This window comes from Ptychodera flava, chromosome 11 (assembly GCF_041260155.1).
Source record: "Ptychodera flava strain L36383 chromosome 11, AS_Pfla_20210202, whole genome shotgun sequence".
Taxonomy (NCBI): Eukaryota; Metazoa; Hemichordata; class Enteropneusta; family Ptychoderidae; genus Ptychodera; species Ptychodera flava.
The window spans coordinates 13,076,579-13,098,446 of NC_091938.1; the positions used below are offsets into that span (position 1 = coordinate 13,076,579).

Consider the following 21,868-nt stretch of genomic DNA (forward strand, 5'->3'; position numbering starts at 1 on the left):
TCTGCTCTCTTCTCGCCGGTAGCGCAGAGGAGTCTGGGTAACCGAGACTAGGTGGCGCATGGTGACCCACACATGTCAAGGTCTAAACCCTTTTCCCCGTGTCCTCCCAGACGTTAACAATGATTATAGCAAAGCCATAATCACCCATTATAATCCGACCGGCGGGTGGAAATATACAGAAATAACGGAAATCAGTGTATGTGGAATGTATATTTTGTTTAGAAACGCACATTTCAACGTAGCTGTGATATCCGTTTGGTGGCGATGACCCCAATGACCCGAGCGCGTTCGATACACGCCACAAGTACAATGAAGTACGGCGCTGCGATATCATAGCTAATAGCTAATTTCAACGTAGGGTTTTGGCGAGGTCGTCGTCGCCGATTGAAATACGCAGTAGTAAGCATGTCTGTGAGTTCGATATTTCACGAGAGGGCCGCGGTGACGCCGGTTTAATAACCAGATCATGATTGACAAAACAGTGATGCGACTAATATTTTATGTAGCGTTGTCCGAGCCCCTTTTACCGCAAAGTGTTACCGTAGAAATGCCTGTGTTTCATATATGTATAATCTGTTTGCAATGAAAGGTTGTAAGGTATGTTTGTATATATATATATATATATATATATATATATATATATATATATATATATATAAACAGAATACTTCAAGTACAGAGTAATTAAATCTGTAATCCGTAATTTTCCAAGAGGACATCAATAAACATATATATATATATATATATATATATATATATATATATATATATATATATATAGAAACGCTCTGCTACATCGAGCACTGTAACTTGTAAAGAGTGTATGTATGTATGTATGTATGTATGTATGTATGTATGTATGTATGTATGTATATATGTATGTATGTATGTGTGTGTATGTGTATATGTGTGTGTGTTTACAGTTCTGACCAGATTATGTTTTGTATGGTAGCCCTTTAAAAATGACAATGCATAATGATGTTAATGAAATATTGTATGCCTAATTGTTGATGACCCAACCCATCGCTTGTATATGAAGAACATTTTCTTTGTGGCTGATATCTGTCTTCTGCAAGAGAAGTGGCTAGGCTCTTTACCAATGAATTTAAAACATTAAGCCTATGACTTTACCTTCCTTTGTGACCTCTGACCTGTCAAAGTTCTAATAGAAAAAATGTTTGGATGTGTGGGCAATGAGCACAAAGAGGGTTTATCAAATAACATTTGTAGCCTGAATGGTGGCACTTTCATACTCTGGAGAAGGTTTCGATAACACCAAAAACGTGTAATTATCCAAGAATCATAGGAGCGGAGTTAACGTGCAACTTTATTAAATTTTCAATACTGTGAGTTTAAATTCCAACAGAATGCTTAGAAAATTTCGATGCATTTAGTTAAAATCTTGGTCAAATTCATTCAATAATACGTGATGCAGGTACCCCATACTCTAATGCACAGGTTGATGTGAATGCTTTCCTAAATGCATGTAACATTAAGTCGAGAATTAGTTTCCTTCAGCAAGTTTTTATAATTCTTTCGATTGCTGCTTGGTCACACTCAGGTACGAGTTCAGATATATATGTAGGTACAAAAGTGAAGCCCATTCAACGAACTCGTAGCTTGACTTGTCTCTGTACAAAACCTGCACATAGTGCACTTTCAATGTCAATGAGTTTTTACATCGGATCAACGATGAATTTTTCCTGTAACAGTCGTTCCTGTGGCACCTGTCCGCAGGCCAGGTGGAAAGGGGTTGCTTATATACCCTTCAATGCTGATGATGTGATTAGTACATTCAAACTGCTTTCAACGTCATCTTTATCAGCTGAATGTGTAATGCGTTTACCAAGGCAAGTGATGATGTATTCCATTCAAGAAAACCAAAAGTGCATTCATTCAATATCGGGTTGGAATGATGTTGTCAAAGAAGCATATACTGCAGCACGTAAAATGTGTCATCCATCATCGGGGGATTTTCCCCTTTACCAGAACATTCGGGGGTGATTTCACCAGTTCATGTGTTATACTTGTATCTGTAAGGTGTGACTTGAATCCACCATTTCATGGGGAGGGCCTCGCTCCCCTGACAAATGCCGACATATCAACAGAGGGGAATCCCTCTGGATGGATGAAACACTGCACGCCTTGCTCTACAATACACGGAGATCAGCTGGTAAATCAAGGATTGGCCCGATTGTAGAGCAAATGCGTAGTATGATATCTTTTACCTCTTCACCATGGGGTAAAAAGTCTAAGAAAGTTAGTATGTGGTCTTGTCCGTAAACTGTAATATAGTGACAAAAGTTGTGCCTACTTTGTTACTTCTATGTCTCATTGATGGACATATCAGCCATTGTTTTACGTCCTAATTTTATCTGACAAGGAATCATCTTCGGTAAGGTTACTATTCGCTATTATTTGATAATCTTACTCGTGTGTTACAGAAACCGAAAATTGACCGTTCGATAGCTGATACACAAATACACTATTAATCGAAGGCTGGTGACATGGTAGTAATTTTCTCAATTGCTCAAATCACAAAAAAATGAAATAAAGAATGTGAAAGAATAATCCTTTATGTATGATATCATGATATACATATGATTTAACACTTGAATTATGACAACACACAATAATAACATTAATAACAGTTATAACAATAAATCTATAGGGGGTAACAGTAATTTACGGCTATAAACATATTATCACTGATAATAACAGTAATAAACAGTATCGACAGCTACGAACAGTAGATCAGTTGGTAACAATAATTCACAGGTATATACATCTATTCACTGATAATAACAGAATTAAACTATTAACAGCAATGAGCAAGATACATTAGGTAACAGTAATTCATAGGTATATACATACCGGTATCATCACAAATTATATCATTAATAAACAGTATTATTAACAGCTATGAACAGTAGATACGGTATGTAACAGTAATTCACGGATATATACATATTATCACTGATAAAAACAGTAATAAACTGTATTAACAGCTCTGAACAGTAGATGCAGTAGGTAACAGTAATTCACGGGTATATACATATTATCACTCATAATAACAGTAATTAACAGTATTAACAGCTATGAACAGTAAATACAGTAGGTAACAGTAATTCACGGGTATATTATTCATATTTTCACTGATATAATAACAGTATTTAACAGTATTAACAGCTATGAACAGTAGATACAGTAGGTAACATTAATTCACGGGTATATGCATATTATCTCTGATAATAACAGTATTAAACAGTATTAACAGCTATGAACAGTAAATACAGTGAGTAACAGCAATTCATGGGTATATACACATTATCATTGATAATAACTGTAACAAATAGTATTAACAGCTATCAACAGAAGATGCAGTAGATAACAGTAATTCACGGGTAGATACATATATTTACTGATAATAACAATAATACATGGTATTAACAGCTATGAATAGTGTATACAGTAGGTAACAGTAATTCACAGGTATATACATATTACCACTGATAATAACAGTAATAAACAGTACTAAAAGCTATGAACAGTAGATACAGTGGGTAACAGTAATTCACGGATATATACATATTATCACTGATAATAACAGTAATTAACAGTATTAACAGCTATGAACACTAGATACAGTAGGTAACAGTAATTCACGGGTATATACATATTATCACTGATAATAACAGTAATAAACAGTACTAAAAGCTGTAAACAGTAGATACAGTAGGTAACAGTAATTCACGGGTATATACATATTATCACTCATAATAACAGTAATTAACAGTATTAACAGCAATGAACAGTAAATACAGTGAGTAACAGTAATTCACGGGTGTATACATATCACTCATAATAACAGTAATGAACAGTATTAACAGCTATTAACACTTGATACAGTAGGTAACAGTAATTGACGGATATATAAATATTGTCACTCATAATTTGTAAGCACACACCGCTACACAGGATAAGGCATTCAAGGAATTTAATTAGCAACAGTGGACAAATACAAAGCAGTGATAACCTCACTAAGGAAAATACAATGTCGAGCAAAAACTAAGCACAAAATATCTCAAAGATTGGGTGTGGGTCTCCGCCAGTCTGCTTCCTTGGCAAAGGTTTGGGTTGCAAAGTTGTGTTTGGAGACCTTTGGAAAGCCGAAAGTGAAAGTGGTTCCACCAGCCGGTGGAGACCACCTTCTTGAGTGGGGGTACATGCAATGAACGGCCCAAATCTCCGTCCAGTCAAACACAGTGGACGGAGAGACCCCCATGCCAGTATTAAGATGACTACGTAAGCAAAATGGAAAGCTGGAAAGCAGGTAATGAGCTGTCTACGTCAGTGCTTCACGAACTCTACGGCGAGTGGAGAGGGCGCAGTCAAAATTGTAACATCCTTAGCTCGGTTATTGAACCAATCTTTTTTTACGATTGGGGATTTAGTCGAGCGGTTTGTCTGTTGTCCTCTGCGCTAGGTGATTGGGTGCCGTGCGTTGTGCGTTCGGTTCCCGGTTGATACCATCGTATTTCAGCAAGGCAAAGTGACTTCGGGACATGTTTGTTCTGCACGCGGCCTAGCTCCGTGGACTTACAAACTAGATTTGTGTTAACACACAATTCCTTATTAACAGTAATAAACAGTATTAACAGCTATAAACAGTAGATACAGTAGGTAACAGTAATTCACGGGTATATACATATTATCACTCATAATAACAGTAATTAACAGTATTAACAGCAATGAACAGTAGATACAGTGAGTAACATTAATTCACAGGTATATACATATTATCACTCATAATAACAGTAATTAACAGTATTAACAGCTATGAACAGTAGATACAGTAGGTAACAGTAATTCACGGGTATATACATATTATGACTCATAATAACAGTAATTAACAGTATTAACAGCTATGAACAGTAGATACAGTAGGTAACAGTAATTCACGGGTATATACATATTATCACTCATAATAAGAGTAATTAACAGTATTAACAGCTATGAACAGTAGATACAGTGAGTAACAGTAATTAACGGCTATATACATATTATCACTCATAATAACAGTAATTAACAGTATTAACAGCAATGAACAGTAAATACAGTGAGTAACAGTAATTCACGCGTATATACATATTATCAATCATAATAACTGTAATTAACAGTATTAACAGCAATAAACAGTAGATACAGTAGGTAACAGTAAATCACAGGTATATACATATTATCACTCATAATAACAGTAATTAACAGTATTAACAGCTATGAACAGTAGATACAGTAGGTAACAGTATTTCAGGGGTTATACATATTATCACTCATAATAACAGTAATTAACAGTATTAACGGCAATGAACAGTAAATACAGTGAGTAACAGTAATTCATGGGTATATACAAATTATCACTCATAATAACAGTAATTAACAGTATTAACAGCTATGAACAGTAGATACAGTAGGTAACAGTAATTCACGGGTATATACATATTATCACTCATAATAACAGTAATAACAGTATTAACAGCTATGAACAGTAGATACAGTGAGTAACAGTAATTCACAGGGTATATACATATTATCACTCATAATAACAGTAATTAACAGTATTAACAGCTATGAACAGTAGATACAGTGAGTAACAGTAATTCACGGGTATATACATATTGTCACTCATAATAAGAGTAATTAACAGTATTAACAGCTATGACAGTAGATACAGTGAGTAACAGTAATTCACGGGTATATACATATTATCACTCATAATAACAGTAATTAACAGTTTTAACAGCTATGAACAGTAGATACAGTGAGTAACAGTAATTCACGGGTATATACATATTATCACTCATAATAACAGTAATTAACAGTATTAACAGCTATGAACAGTAGATACAGTGAGTAACAGTAATTCACGGGTATATACATATTATCACTCATAATAACAGTTATTAACAGTATTAACAGCTATGAACAGTAGATACAGTGAGTAACAGTATTTCACGGGTATATACATATTATCACTCATAATAACAGTAATTAAACAGTATTAACAGTAAATACAGTGAGTAACAGTAATTCACGGGTATATACATATTATCACTCATAATAACAGTAATTAACAGTATTAACAGCTATGAACAGTAGATACAGTAGGTAACAGTAATTCACGGGTATATACATATTATCACTCATAATAACAGTAAATAACAGTATTAACAGCTATGAACAGTAGATACAGTGAGTAACAGTAATTCACGGGTATATACATATTATCACTCATAATAACAGTAATTAACAGTATTAACAGCTATCAACAGTAGATACAGTGAGTAACAGTAATTCACGGGTATATACATATTATCACTCATAATAACAGTAATTAACAGTATTAACAGCTATGAACAGTAGATACAGTGAGTAACAGTTATTCACGGGTATATACATATTATCACTCATAATAACAGTTATTAACAGTATTAACAGCTATGAACAGTAGATACAGTAGGTAACAGTAATTCACGGGTATATACATATTATCACTCATAATAACAGTAATTAACAGTATTAACAGCTATCAACAGTAGATACAGTGAGTAACAGTAATTCACGGGTATATACATATTATCACTCATAATAACAGTAATTAACAGTATTAACAGCTATGAACAGTAGATACAGTGAGTAACAGTAATTCACGGGTATATACATATTATCACTGATAATAACAGTAATTAACAGTATTAACAGCTATGAACAGTAAATACAGTGAGTAACAGTAATTCACGGGTATATACATATTATCACTCATAATAACAGTAATTAACAGTATTAACAGCTATCAACAGTAGATACAGTGAGTAACAGTAATTCACGGGTATATACATATTATCACTCATAATAACAGTAATTAACAGTATTAACAGCTATCAACAGTAAGATACAGTGAGTAACAGTAATTCACGGGTATATACATATTATCACTCATAATAACAGTAATTAACAGTATTAACAGCTATGAACAGTAGATACAGTGAGTAACAGTAATTCACGGGTATAACATATTATCACTGATAATAACAGTAATTAACAGTATTAACAGCTATGAACAGTAGATACAGTGAGTAACAGTAATTCACGGGTATATACATATTATCACTCATAATAACAGTAATTAACAGTATTAACAGCTATCAACAGTAGATACAGTGAGTAACAGTAATTCACGGGTATATACATATTATCACTCATAATAACAGTAATTAACAGTATTAACAGCTATCAACAGTAGATACAGTGAGTAACAGTAATTCACGGGTATATACATATTATCACTCATAATAACAGTAATTAACAGTATTAACAGCTATGAACAGTAAATACAGTGAGTAACAGTAATTCACGGGTATATACATATTATCACTCATAATAACAGTAATTAACAGTATTAACAGCTATGAACAGTAGATACAGTGAGTAACAGTAATTCACGGGTATATACATATTATCACTGATAATAACAGTAATTAACAGTATTAACAGCTATGAACAGTAGATACAGTGAGTAACAGTAATTCACGGGTATATACATATTATCACTCATAATAACAGTAATTAACAGTATTAACAGCTATGAACAGTAGATACAGTGAGTAACAGTAATTCACGGGTATATACATATTATCACACATAATAACAGTTATTAACAGTATTAACAGCTATGAACAGTAGATACAGTAGGTAACAGTAATTCACGGGTATATACATATTATCACTCATAATAACAGTAATTAACAGTATTAACAGCTATGAACAGTAGATACAGTGAGTAACAGTAATTCACGGGTATATACATATTATCACTCATAATAACAGTAATGAACAGTATTAACAGCTATGAACAGTAGATACAGTAGGTAACAGTAATTCACGGGTATATACATATTATCACTCATAATAACAGTTATTAACAGTATTAACAGCTATGAACAGTAGATACAGTGATAACAGTATTTCACGGGTATATACATTATCACTCATAATAACAGTTATTAACAGTATTAACAGCTATGAACAGTAGATACAGTGAGTAACAGTAATTCACGGGTATATACATATTATCACTGATAATAACAGTAATTAACAGTATTAACAGTAAATACAGTGAGTAACAGTAATTCACGGGTATATACATATTATCACTCATAATAACAGTAATTAACAGTATTAACAGCTATGAACAGTAGATACAGTAGGTAACAGTAATTCACGGGTATATACATATTATCACTCATAATAACAGTTATTAACAGTATTAACAGCTATGAACAGTAGATACAGTGAGTAACAGTAATTCACGGGTATATACATATTATCACTCATAATAACAGTAATTAACAGTATTAACAGCTATGAACAGTAGATACAGTGAGTAACAGTAATTCACGGGTATATACATATTATCACTCATAATAACAGTAATTAACAGTATTAACAGCTATGAACAGTAGATACAGTAGGTAACAGTAATTCACGGGGTACGTATATACATATTATCACTCATAATAACAGTAATTAACAGTATTAACAGCTATCAACAGTAGATACAGTGAGTAACAGTAATTCACGGGTATATACATATTATCACTCATAATAACAGTAATTAACAGTATTAACAGCTATGAACAGTAGATACAGTGAGTAACAGTATTTCACGGGTATATACATATTATCACTGATAATAACAGTAATTAACAGTATTAACAGCTATGAACAGTAGATACAGTAGGTAACAGTAATCACGGGTATATACATATATCACTGATAATAACACTAATTAACAGTATTAACAGCTATGAACAGTAGATACAGTAGGTAACAGTAATTCACGGGTATATACATATTATCACTCATAATAACAGTAATTAACAGTATTAACAGCTATGAACAGTAGATACAGTGAGTAACAGTAATTCACGGGTATATACATATTATCACTCATAATAACAGTAATTAACAGTATTAACAGCTATGAACAGTAGATACAGTGAGTAACAGTAATTCACTGGTATATACATATTATCACTCATAATAACAGTTATTAACAGTATTAACAGCTATGAACAGTAAATACAGTAGGTAACAGTAATTCACGGGTATATACATATTATCACTGATAATAACAGTAATTAACAGTATTAACAGCTATCAACAGTAGATACAGTGAGTAACAGTAATTCACGGGTATATACATATTATCACTCATAATAACAGTAATTAACAGTATTAACAGCTATCAACAGTAGATACAGTGAGTAACAGTAATTCACGGGTATATACATATTATCACTCATAATAACAGTAATTAACAGTATTAACAGCTATGAACAGTAGATACAGTAGGTAACAGTAATTCACGGGTATATACATATTATCACTGATAATAACAGTAATTAACAGTATTAACAGCTATGAACAGTAGATACAGTGAGTAACAGTAATTCACGGGTATATACATATTATCACTGATAATCACAGTAATTAACAGTATTAACAGCTATGAACAGTAGATACAGTGAGTAACAGTAATTCACGGGTATATACATATTATCACTCATAATAACAGTAATTAACAGTATTAACAGCAATGAACAGTAGATACAGTGAGTAACAGTAATTCACGGGTATATACATATTATCACTGATAATCACAGTAATTAACAGTATTAACAGCTATGAACAGTAGATACAGTGAGTAACAGTAATTCACGGGTATATACATATTATCACTCATAATAACAGTAATTAACAGTATTAACAGCAATGAACAGTAGATACAGTGAGTAACAGTAATTCACGGGTATATACATATTATCACTGATAATAACAGTAATTGACAGTATTAACAGCTATGAACAGTAGATACAGTGAGTAACAGTAATTCACGGTATATACATATTATCACTGATAATAACAGTAATTGACAGTATTAACAGCTATGAACAGTAAATACAGTGAGTAACAGTAATTCACGGGTATATACATATTATCACTCATAATAACAGTAATTAACAGTATTAACAGCAATGAACAGTAAATACAGTGGGTAACAGTAATTCACGGGTATGTACATATTATCACTCATAATAACAGTAATTATCAGTATTAACAGCTAATAACAGTAAATACAGTGAGTAACAGTAAATCACGGGTATATTACGCATAATAAGAATGCAATAGCGATAGTACATCATTATGTACTGTACAATCATTATATTAATGAGTATTAATGAGCTTATGAATATTAATGATGATCGTTAATATTAATGAAGACGCCATCTTGTTACATGTTACATGGAGCCACTACCGAAATGTAAATACTCTCGATGTGGATCGTGACACAGACACAAAGTACCCACTGTTCGAAGACACTCATCAGGTAAGACATTTTTATGGCAACACGGCGTAGCCGACTGGAACACAGGCCTTCATCTCGTTATTTGCAGTTCGTTGTAAGCAACTTCAAGGACATTTTCTCTTCAAAATCCTTGCTCTCGTTCTCGTTCATTTCCTAAGTAGCAAAGTACGCCCCCGGCGGGGACAGCACTATAGCAGCACGTATATATCACGAGACATCCCTTTCTCTGTCGTGCCAAATCGCTGCAAAAGGGATGTTGTTCTGTACATTTTGTGAAAAGACCAAGAAAAGGACGGCACGAGATACTGCAAACTACAGTTCCCCTTTGTGCAAACCCAAGGTTTACTGTAATCGGTGAATGTGAATTGTTAGATATATTGCATGCGGGTAAACCGTGGGGCGCGATTCTTTCGCAGGTTAACTTCGACATTTGGCATCGTAAAAGTGATCATGAAGTTTACTTTATTGTGGTGCATTTTCCCCAAAAGACATAGTGACCCGGGGATGAGGCTGTTAGTTTGCTTACATTTAATCGATTAATTGGTTCTCTTAATCATGTCCTTGATTTAAGAGTCATAACAATGATCATTGTGTTGTTATGGCTCAATTTTGAAATAAAACTCAAATTTTACAGTTGTATACTCATGTCCAGCATTTGCTGATAATACTAGTGTGCTTGTCAAGGCAGGAATTTTGAGACTTGCGAAACCTTGAAATTCATATTTCTTCCTTCAAAATTACAATTTCACAAAAGAAATGTGACTTTATATAGAAGAAACACATTGATGAATCAATCAAACAGGTTATATTTTGTCTTGACATTCTCATCAATTACAGCAGTGGAGGTTTTCCTGTCTACTGTCAAGGATGACTGTGTCAGTGATTGTTATACACCTGTTTCGACGCTATCATGTCAGCTGAAAGTACAAAATGTCATCGGAAATGGGGTTTTAGATTGGTTGGTAATTTTTAAAGCATAACAAAGGTGCTTTCTTACAAAGCATGTGAGTCTGGGAATTGAAGTGTGGAGACATGATGGGGTGGCAAGCATCTGTACAACAACACTAATGCCATCATGAATAATGTTGTTGATTTGCAAGTAGTAATTTGTGTAAATTTGGAGATTTAGCCATTGTAAGTTCTTTCCTTGTTTCCATTTTCTGCAGGGAAAACTGTCTTCGACCACACGAAGATCATCATTTGTGTAAACGAATATGGCAACTGGCAAAAGTGGACAAACACATCTGAAACCTGACATGAACGCCGATAAGTCACACCAACTGACAAGATTCAAGCCCCTCTCACCGGAAATCAAGAGTCCGAATTTGTTCTCATTCACAAACATTTTCAAGAAAAGGGATGATCCACCACCAATAAAGAAAGGCAAGTGAATACCACAAACATGAATCTTTTAGTTAATTCTTTTGTGTGAGATAGTGTGTTGGAGTTTTTTGTATCGATTTGAGCAAGTGTGAATAAGTCAAATATTGATGTTCTTTTCATGCTTGCTTCAAGATGAAGCATATACCAGAGATATCAACAGTATATCAATGATATGCCACTTTGCTGTTTTCACTAGATTGTGTCAGAGTTTAAATATTGCTTCTTGTTAGTGGGCACACACCATATTACTTACCCTTAGCTTACTTGTGCATTTGCATGGATGTCATGATTCAAGTTTTTGTAATTCTCAAGTTATCAGGTCAAAATGCCACAATGGTTCTGACAGACCAAGAAGATGACCAATGGTTTCTCAAAAGCAGCATAACACTTATTGTCATAATTTTCCTTCCAATCTTTACCCAATACACCTCACTACACAAAGTTCACACTAACTTACTAACTAACATATTAACTTTGTCATGAAGTGTTTGAGTGGCTGAAACTGATAATCCTTTCTAATGTTCATCACTATCGTGCATGATCCTTTTGAAAAAATGTCCCCCTAGTGAAATTCTCATTCAGCATCAGCTTTGTTGTAATCACTGAATGTTTATCATTTGACTGCCAACAGGACCAAAGACTGTCCTGCTTCACAATGTGGTTTCAGGCAGCTCAGAAGAAGAAACATCACCAGTGATTAAAAAGAGACTGAGGCCATTCTCACAAAGTCAACAACAGAGGGCGATGTCACCCACTACACCAACATCATCAACCAACCAAGAAGAGGCAGTTCCGCAGCGACCCAAACATTTACAGTTCGATACCAGTGGAAATGTAAGGAGACGTAACCCTAGTAACGGTAGTCCTGGTAACATACCTAGAGAAAATCAGCCAAGCAGGACTCTGACTACAGTTTTGAAGAGACTTAGTAGTCTCATCGATGCCAAAAGTCAAGTAAGTTTTCCTTGGGTGTCAATTATGCATGCCTTTTCACATTTTCAGATCCATGTGCTGCAATTTTATGCACAAAGGAGGTATCAGGAACAGTAACCCTAACATCATTGACACATCTATCGCCAGTAAAACAGGAGGTACCCAACGGTATCTTGGTATTGAAAAGTTCATCAAGTACTTGTCGTAAATACAGAGCTACGACAAAATATAGAAGTACTTTCTCCATGTTATTTGACTGAATTGGTAGTACACACTTCAAAACTGAAAGACTTAAGCTTTTGCTCAGACATTCCACAGGGAAATTTAAAACCATTCGGATCCTTGTTGAAACCAAGAATAAAATCAGGGGTCACCGAGCAAAATTTGGTGCTACTAGAGAAACAAATTACCAAATGTTTACAGACATTTGAAATTCAAAATGGCCACCAAAAAGAAAAATTAAATTTCTGATTTTCAACAAAATAAGATGATACAATTACTTCATGGGCTTCAAAATGAGCTCTGATAAATGGTAGACTAGAAAAAGTGTTGTAGAAATTTGAGAGTCCAAATAGCTGTCTCCAATGTCTCCAAAGTACATTCCACCTGAAGATATTTGATGAAGAGGAAATCTGAGCAAGCTTGGTTCAATTCTGTTTTTTCCTAATTTTGAACAATGTCAGCAACAGAGACAGTCACATTAGTAGGACGGTCAGATCAGTTGTAAAACTTCTGGTTGAAATTGATGGTGTCATATTTGTATTCTGCACAGGTGTACAGAGACAGTGATTTCAAGCAGTACTGGATGCCAGACAGCAATTGCAAAGAGTGCTACGACTGCGGTGATAAATTTACAACGTTCAGAAGAAGGCACCACTGCAGAGTGTGTGGCCAGATTTTCTGTAACAGATGCTGTAACCAGGAGGTGCCTGGAAAGTTCATGGGATACTCTGGTGAGTAAGCCATACATTGCAAACCAAATGTGTTTAGCTCTGGCCGGTGAATTTACAAGTGAGTTGTTGAGTAGAGGGATGAATGTTATGCACTTGAAAGGAATGACAGTATATAGAATGAAGGATGGCTGGACTTACATTGATGCTGGTCTAGAAACAAATGTCTGAATTGTTTGCTCCATTGGCACTAGCTGTTACTTTTTAAATTTTTTTAACTATTTTGTTTCATATATCAATGGCACATTCTTATTCTACTCCCCAAGGTATGATGTCACATGCTGTCTTTTAGCTTGCCAATGAAGCATATATAGAATACATTGTCATTGTGTACATTTGAATCCGAGTTCAGAATAGAATTCACTTGTCAACAATGATGATGCAGTCTACACATGTACAGACTGCGTTGACTAGTTGAAAACTGTGTATCTCATCATGCTTTGGCATGTAGAACAAGAAACTGCTGTTGACATTAAAAACAAAAATAGTGAAAAATCTTCAAAGGTCTTTAACCATTGTGCTGTAATCAGCCAGAAAAATTGAAACAGGGGGATAAGCAGTCGTCATGTAACATTCTTACTCAACATGTTACTAGACACATGCTTGTCTTATGTCAGACGTATCAACAATTGTCATTAGATGAATTTGAGTTTTGTTGGCACACAGCAATTACAGAAATTCTGTGTTATTTATCCGTAGGTAATTTGAGAGTGTGTACATACTGCTGCAAAGTGGTGCTCAGCTATGCCCAGTCAGCAGATGGTAACTTTCGAGCGCTTCATGAGGATCTGAGTCGTGTTGAAGAAATGTCAGCCGATGGAGTGTACACACCGTCTATTAGGAAGAGAGCGGGACTGCTCTACAAGGAAGATGACTTTGTCAGAACAAGGTAATACATGTAGGCCTTTTTTTGACAAATTGCTCTGTGAAACATTTGTATACAGTATAGTTAATTTGAATCGAACATATTTACCGAAACCATAGTAAAATGTACCAGAATTTTTTAAAAATAGAACATCACTGAATAACACCCATGACTTGAAGAGAAAAGTACCAATGCCTAAATCTTTTAAAATACCATTTTAATACAGTGAGTAACTAGGGATATGCTATGCTGGTCATACTTAATTTCTCACCCAAACCTATCTATAGAGGGCGCCCTTTTCCACTACCACAGCTGACAACGCAACGTCAACACATTTTTCTGTCACCAGTCTGGCTGACTGCCCATGTAGTTATATATCGATAGCTGGTGCAATTTGTAGCCAATAAATGATCCGATATCATGACATAACAGAACAATGGTTAGATTGCGGCAAGCCCTGGTGAACTCGATGATGAGTAAACTTTTGCTGACTCACAGAACAGGTTTTATAAATCAACGGTATAACTGTATGTCACTGTCAACTGTTTTGCTCCAACAATACCTCTGCCATGAAAGGATTCAAATTAAAATATTGATCATGTCAATGAAGTCAAATGCAAGACTGTTTAGTTTAATAATAAGCAAAACATTTTATTTTACAACTATACAAGAGAGGATTTTGACCTTTTCTTCCAGCATAGTGGGACTGTGTAATTTACAAGAAATTTTAACCCTTTTAGAGCTGTCATTTCTCCCATTAAAATTTTAATGCAACATTTTGCAAAATTTTATGAATTTTTCTGTAATTTTTGTGATAATTTTGGACCAAATAGAAATCGCATTTCCTTGGCAACAGTTCTTTATCAAAATTTCGGCAAAAATCTGAAAAAATTTGACCGAGGTAAATTCTGTAAAGGCAACAAAAATTGACTTTTGTGCTCAAAGGGTTAAACACATACCTGCACACTTCTCCCTAATTCACTCATAAATCACAGCATTCTTTGAACATCAAACATTTGCCACACATATAGGCAAAGTATTTTATTACTTGGTCTGTTTTAAATTGCGCAATAAATGCTGAATACCTAAATTGTGTGTTTTTTATGAGTCCTATTCCTGTGAGCCTATTTCCTTGTATGAATATCCAAATTTACAGAAGGAAATGAAGGTATGCCAAAATGTGGTGGTCAAAAATGGTTAAAGTTAAGGAGGCTTGATTGAGTAACACTGGCTTACCTTGTAGGCATACTATATGAGTTTTGTTTTGTGATTTTATATGGATATTTAGATACACAGCTTGACACTATATTCAGAATGTGTTGATCCACACACGGACTGCGATCCACAGACCAGCATCGAATTTTATCCAGTGACTATTATACAAAAATGCGGCATGCTCAGTCAGGTTCTTCAACACTCAAAGTCACCTTTGAAAAACTGTCATTCCTTCAAAAAAACAACATGCTAGAATTGTAAGAAATTTCTTGGCTTTGATTCTTGAATTTGCATGATGTAATCTGTGTAGTTTCCATTTCTAGGACAAAATGAGAGATAACTTTGAGACGTACCGTACTCTATTAAAACATGCTGTTTAAGTGCCAATTCTATCTCTAAAGAAAATGATCCTTTACCGCTACAAATCTGACTAAATTTTTCTGTGCAAAAATTTTGCATCTCTCTGTAACATTGTGATCTATGCCGTCGTTGCTGATAGCGTGTCCATTTGTGTCCTGGTTCATGTCTTTATGCTTTTGGCTTTTGCTGTGTAAATATTTTAATGCAGTGGTTGCCCATGTCTGCTACGACCACCTTGCATGGGTCGTCATCCGTCAGGGTCAAGCCCGCGGGGCTGTTCATCCTGTCCTCGTCACAGTCGATCCGGCAGATGACCCGACCACTCAGATCAAATTTCTGGATGCTCTGATTGTCACTGATGTACAGATATGTGTTGTCGGAGGCTATTCCCATGGGGCATTGCTGCATGCCGTCTCCGCTCCTGTACTCGAATGAGTACAGGTACTGGTCGCTCGCAGTGTAAACCTGGATGCGACTGTTTCTATAGTCGGTAATGAACACGACTCCGTTACCAGCTACTGTGATGCCCCTTGGCCAGCTGAATTGTTCCTGGCTACTTCCTTGTGATCCAAGTGACTTCAGATACTGTCCGTTAGGTTTGTAAATCCGGACACAGTTATCACCTTTATCCGTGACGTAGACATTTTTGGTCAAGGGGCTGATGGCAATCCCATAGGGATCTTTGAGCTCGTTTTGTCCAAACCGCTTGATGACGCGTCCTTTCTTGTTACTGACGACAACTTGCTTGTTTCCGTCATCCAAACTGTAGTAAGTATTATCCTTTGCTATCGCTATGGCGATGGGTATGAACGGCTTTCGAAATTTGGTGAATTTCAAAATCTTCTTCACGATGCCATCTATGGTAGTTATTTGCAGTCTGTTGTTGTTGCTGTCAGCAGTGACGATGTCTTTGTCGTTGTCAATGGCCACTCCAGCTGGTCTGTTAAACTGTCCCTCGGCAGGTCCCCGGTTTCCAATAGTCTTGGCCACTCGTCTGAGAACAGAAGGACGTTGTACGTGCTGATTTTTTGTTGGCATGTCAACTTGATATTGGCGGTCGTTTTCACTGCCTCTCCTTATAGAAGCCCGCATACCTTTGTCTTCACTAACTTCACTTATTTCAGCATATATTGATTGGTTTTGCTGATCTTTGGCTCGTACATCTTCAGTCACAGCGTACTCCAAAGATGTTAAAGGTCTTTTTGCACTGGCCATCCTATGAATAGTCACTTCTTCATATTCTTGTGCCGAACTAGCTTTCTGTGCTCGGGTTACTTTATCTTTTGATGACACTACACGTTTCACAGGTGGGTCTTCTTTCTTCACTGGGGCATCCATATTGTCTGGGAGGCTGCCTGCTGTGGCGGAGGACTCTTTGGGTGTGATTGGTTGAACTGACGGCTCATCTTTGCCTTGACTTGCAGTTGACAACCTTGAGCTTGTCATGATGTCCAACTCAAAAGGTCTCACCAAGTCTCCCAGAATTCCGAGTCCAGTGAACTCTTTTTCTTTGAATTCCACCATGTCACGGTGCATCTTGGGTTTGGTCTCCGTGGTGACCAAGCCTTGGAAGCAGTGCTCTATTTCCTCTCTTGTCAAAAGAACATGATGATCATCGCCATGGCCCATCATCATCTCCAGATATTGCAGCGTGCTTCTGATGTTGCTCTGTCTAGACTCCAACTCCTCTTTTTCCGCATGTGACGTTTTAATGCTGACCTCGTAACATTTGCTGACCTCGTCAATTAATCGCTGCTCTTCCTGTCTCACTAGGTTGATCACGTCTTCAGCTTTCATCCTCACCTTCTGTTCCTCCGTAATTTGCTGGGACAGAAGATCCATATGTACCTGCCTGGCCAAGACTGTGGCTCTCTCAGCCTCCCATTCCTTCACTTTCAGCTCTTCAATCATGGCTTTCACGCGTTTCATAAACCCGTCGGCCGCCTCCGTCATGTTTGTGAGAACATGTTCTGGCGAGGCATGTTCAGCCTCTCGGCAGTCACCACAAACAGGTTTCCTGCAAGTTTCGCAGTAAAAAGTCATTTCACTGCTGGGATGAATGCTGCAGGGCTTGGCAGGGTTCATAGCTGTGTCAGTTTTGGACTTTGTCACTTTATATTCTTCAATGGTGATGAGTTGGTGTGACTCTGTTACAGGTATTTTACCGTGCACTTTTAAACACCTGTCTTCGCAAAGGTAGTTATCGCAGTCCTTGCACCAGTGAGTGGCCGTGTTTTCCAGACAACCTTGACACTCCACCGGTGTGTCCGCACCACTCTCTGTGTCTGCACCACACTCTGTGTCCACGACACTGCTGGACTCGTGTTGCTGGTCAATCTGCTCGATCAGGTTGTCCATGAAGAAGTCGCTTTTCAATGCCGACACCCCTTCATCCGGAAGCCGATGTTGCTGTTTGCACTGGGGGCATTTCAGAGTTCCTAGCTCAGCCACAGTGGTGGCAAGGCACTGCTCACAGAATGTGTGCAGACATGGCAGAACTTTGGGAGTCTGAAACTGCTTTAGGCAGACAGTACAAAGCAGGAAATCGTCACTGATTTCAGGTTGAAGCTGGCTTTCGAAGGCTGCGGCCATCATGTCGGCATTCCTCTCAACCCCAGAGTACAAGGGTGTGCTAAATCATTAACAGAACTCCCTAAGCTGTTCATGTTTAGACAAGCTGGTAAATCAGTCTTTGTACACAAATAAATTACAAGCAAATACCCAAAAGGTCATCAATGCAAGGTTATCAAAGCTACTGAACACTGATATGAATTTTGTCTTATGACCAGCCTTGTGTAACCAAAAGTATTATTGGCAAATAATTTTCCTCGAAAAATATTATCAATTTTCACTTTCAACCGTATCTCTCCTATCTGCCAGGGTGTCCTTGTTGTAGGCACTAGACTGTGACGTAGGTAAACAAAGAATGACCTTCTGTTTGTTGTGGAACAATAATAGCCTTCATTGCTTCCCTTTTGAAGTTAAGGTAAGCAATTCACCTGCGCTGTGAGGGCATTCTGTGTAGTAAGCTCTTTTCAGGGTCCAATGTCTGTGTAGAACTTTTTAAAACAGGAACTTATCTACTTTTTTACACAGAGACACACAGAGACACACAATATATATATATATATATATATATATATATATATATATATATATATATATATATATATATATATATATATATATATATATATATATATATATATATATATATATATATATTTTTATGTATATATAATATATATATATATTTTTTTATGTATATATAATATATATATATATTTTTTTATATATATATATATATATATATATTTTTTTTTTATGTACATATAATATATATATATATATATTTTTTTTATGTACATATAATATATATATTTTCGCCAATGTGTCTAAGAAATCTTTGCCTAGAGAAGCTATTCATAATTCATGAAGATAAGTCAAGCATGTTAAACAAGCATTCTTAATTGGTCCCCAATTGCCGAAACGGAAACAAATTTTACTTGTTAAACTTCCTCATAACAAATCACCATAAATGGTTTGACCCAACTTGATACCTATCTATGGGCATATCAAGCAAATATAAGAAAAGATCTACCTATCTGATGATCGCATAAATGTGTGAAACTCTAGTAATACTTACTGAATATATTTGATGTGTTCTCATTTTAGTACACGTAGACACACACACACACACACACACAGACACATACATACACAAATATCTAAAATTCATGCAGTGTCCTGCGACAAGGAATATATTTTCAAAACTCTGAAAAAATAGCAGCGCCCTCTATAGACAGACAGCACATATAAATAGCCATGACTTGTTACTTTTCAGAAAGCCTAAACGATCCTTTTAATATGCTACATCCTTGAAAGAAGATAATTATCAGTATTTATGACAAGATTACATACAGTCATATATATTAGACATATCAACACCCACATACAGACACTCCAACGTGACCTTTTTGACCTTCCTGATCAAATGACATGATAACCAACATAACTAATTCCACCATTTACAACATAAGTTTTTGACCTTCCTGATCAAATGACATGATAACCAACCAATAACTAATTCCACTATTTACAATATAATTTTTTTTTATCCCTAGAAGTACAATTAGTAACGGTAGAGGTGTTAGGATGATAGGCAAAATCTAGAGCAGATGATGTCACTTCTGTAAACACTTTACTTCTGTCAACTTGTCCATCAAACTCTTTTGGCACATTCCATTGTATTTTTTGGGAGGGGTTGTGTACTGAGGTTGCTTTACTGGCAAGACAGCACGATTTCATGGGAGTTTGGTCGATTCAAGCATAGACCCTGAACAAGATGACTGGCAACTACGATCTTTTCTTTGATGTAATGTGGATTATAACAATCTAATCTGAATATTTAATTGCTTCTTCATGTACTGTCTACGATTGAATAAAAGTTAACACCCTATCCATGCTGGTGTAATGCTGTTATTACAAATAGCAACACAGCAAACTTGGTGTTGCTTATACTGATGACATCATGAACAAAACAATCATGACTGTGACATTGACAACACAATGCCCTGTATAAAAAATGCACAAGTGTCTGCAACAAATAAATAATCTCAACTACTGATCATGTAATACCAATACCCACTTGCTACTGAATGTAATTCTGTAATCTGCGTCAAATATCTTGCCGTAGCTTCCCTGTAGCCAGTAGCCTGAATACAGACATAGATATGGGTCCATTGTTACACCATACTAAGGTATTTAGTAACAGTTCCAAACAAACAAGGCTTATCCTCTTGAAATCAAAGCTGTTGTTATATTTAGATGACGGTTTGAATTTCGGCTGACTCGCAGCGTGTTTGCAAGGTTATATCTGATTGGTCGATTGTCACTATTCACAGCAACTTAGGGAGTTTATTGTATTATTTCATTATAACGGTACGATTCTGCCAACCGATTGGATACAGCTTCGAAAGCGCTGCAAGTGCGGCCCTTGAATTTACCTTGGCTCACAATTGTTTCCCCAGCTTCCCAAATATTAGCAATAACACCTGCAGGCTGTTATCACGTGTAGAGGATAGAATGAATATTACATTGGTTCCCAATCACTTACCTATCTCCCTTCAGCTGAGCAATAACAGGGCAGTATGTTATCATTGATAGAGCTCTAAACGTTTCTTGTTGAATCTATCTGATCGCATTAACCCATGTTATCAGTCACAGTTGTACATTCACTTCTATTGTCTTGAAACTGTTTGAATAAAATCACAGCCAGTCCACAACTGACCATGAATAAATTATCACCTGGGATAGAGATGTCAGCTGGCCTGAAGGACTTTTCAAATTCTGTGAATTTTAAACCTATCGCGACCCAGCCAACTGTTGCTGTAGTTCATAGTCTGTTGGTCATATCTCCTGCTGTAATTTCCACTTATTTATCAATTGCTACATGGAAAATGGCTTACTCATACTATCTTCACACGCAGCCTCTGCTATCAATGGTCTCTGCCAGGCCTTTAATGAGCAGGTATGATGATTAGAGAAATGAGGTTTAGTTAAGTATCAAATATTGTCACAGTGGTGATTTGGTAGAAACTGTTGATTTGACCTTAGATTGTTACGTGTGTATCGTCCAGAAGAGACCTTTTTGCCCTTCATCAATTTTTTCCCACAATGCATCAGATTTACATATCTTTAGTTTTTACTGTATCTTAATTGTGCTTTTCCTGT

General features: G+C 35.9%; 1 protein-coding gene across 1 annotated transcript in view; it reads left to right on the forward strand.

Annotated features, from left to right (window-relative positions):
* The first annotated feature begins 10,608 nt into the window (after positions 1–10,608).
* The window catches only part of LOC139143531 (1-phosphatidylinositol 3-phosphate 5-kinase-like), a 67,548-nt gene continuing 56,288 nt past the window's right edge, over positions 10,609–21,868 (forward strand). The window contains exons 1-5 of the mRNA XM_070713959.1: positions 10,609–10,783; positions 11,596–11,816; positions 12,444–12,766; positions 13,518–13,698; positions 14,395–14,584. Of these exons, the coding sequence (XP_070570060.1) occupies positions 12,557–12,766; positions 13,518–13,698; positions 14,395–14,584 (581 nt within the window). The 5' untranslated portion in view covers positions 10,609–10,783; positions 11,596–11,816; positions 12,444–12,556. The remainder of the gene's footprint in view (positions 10,784–11,595; positions 11,817–12,443; positions 12,767–13,517; positions 13,699–14,394; positions 14,585–21,868) is intronic.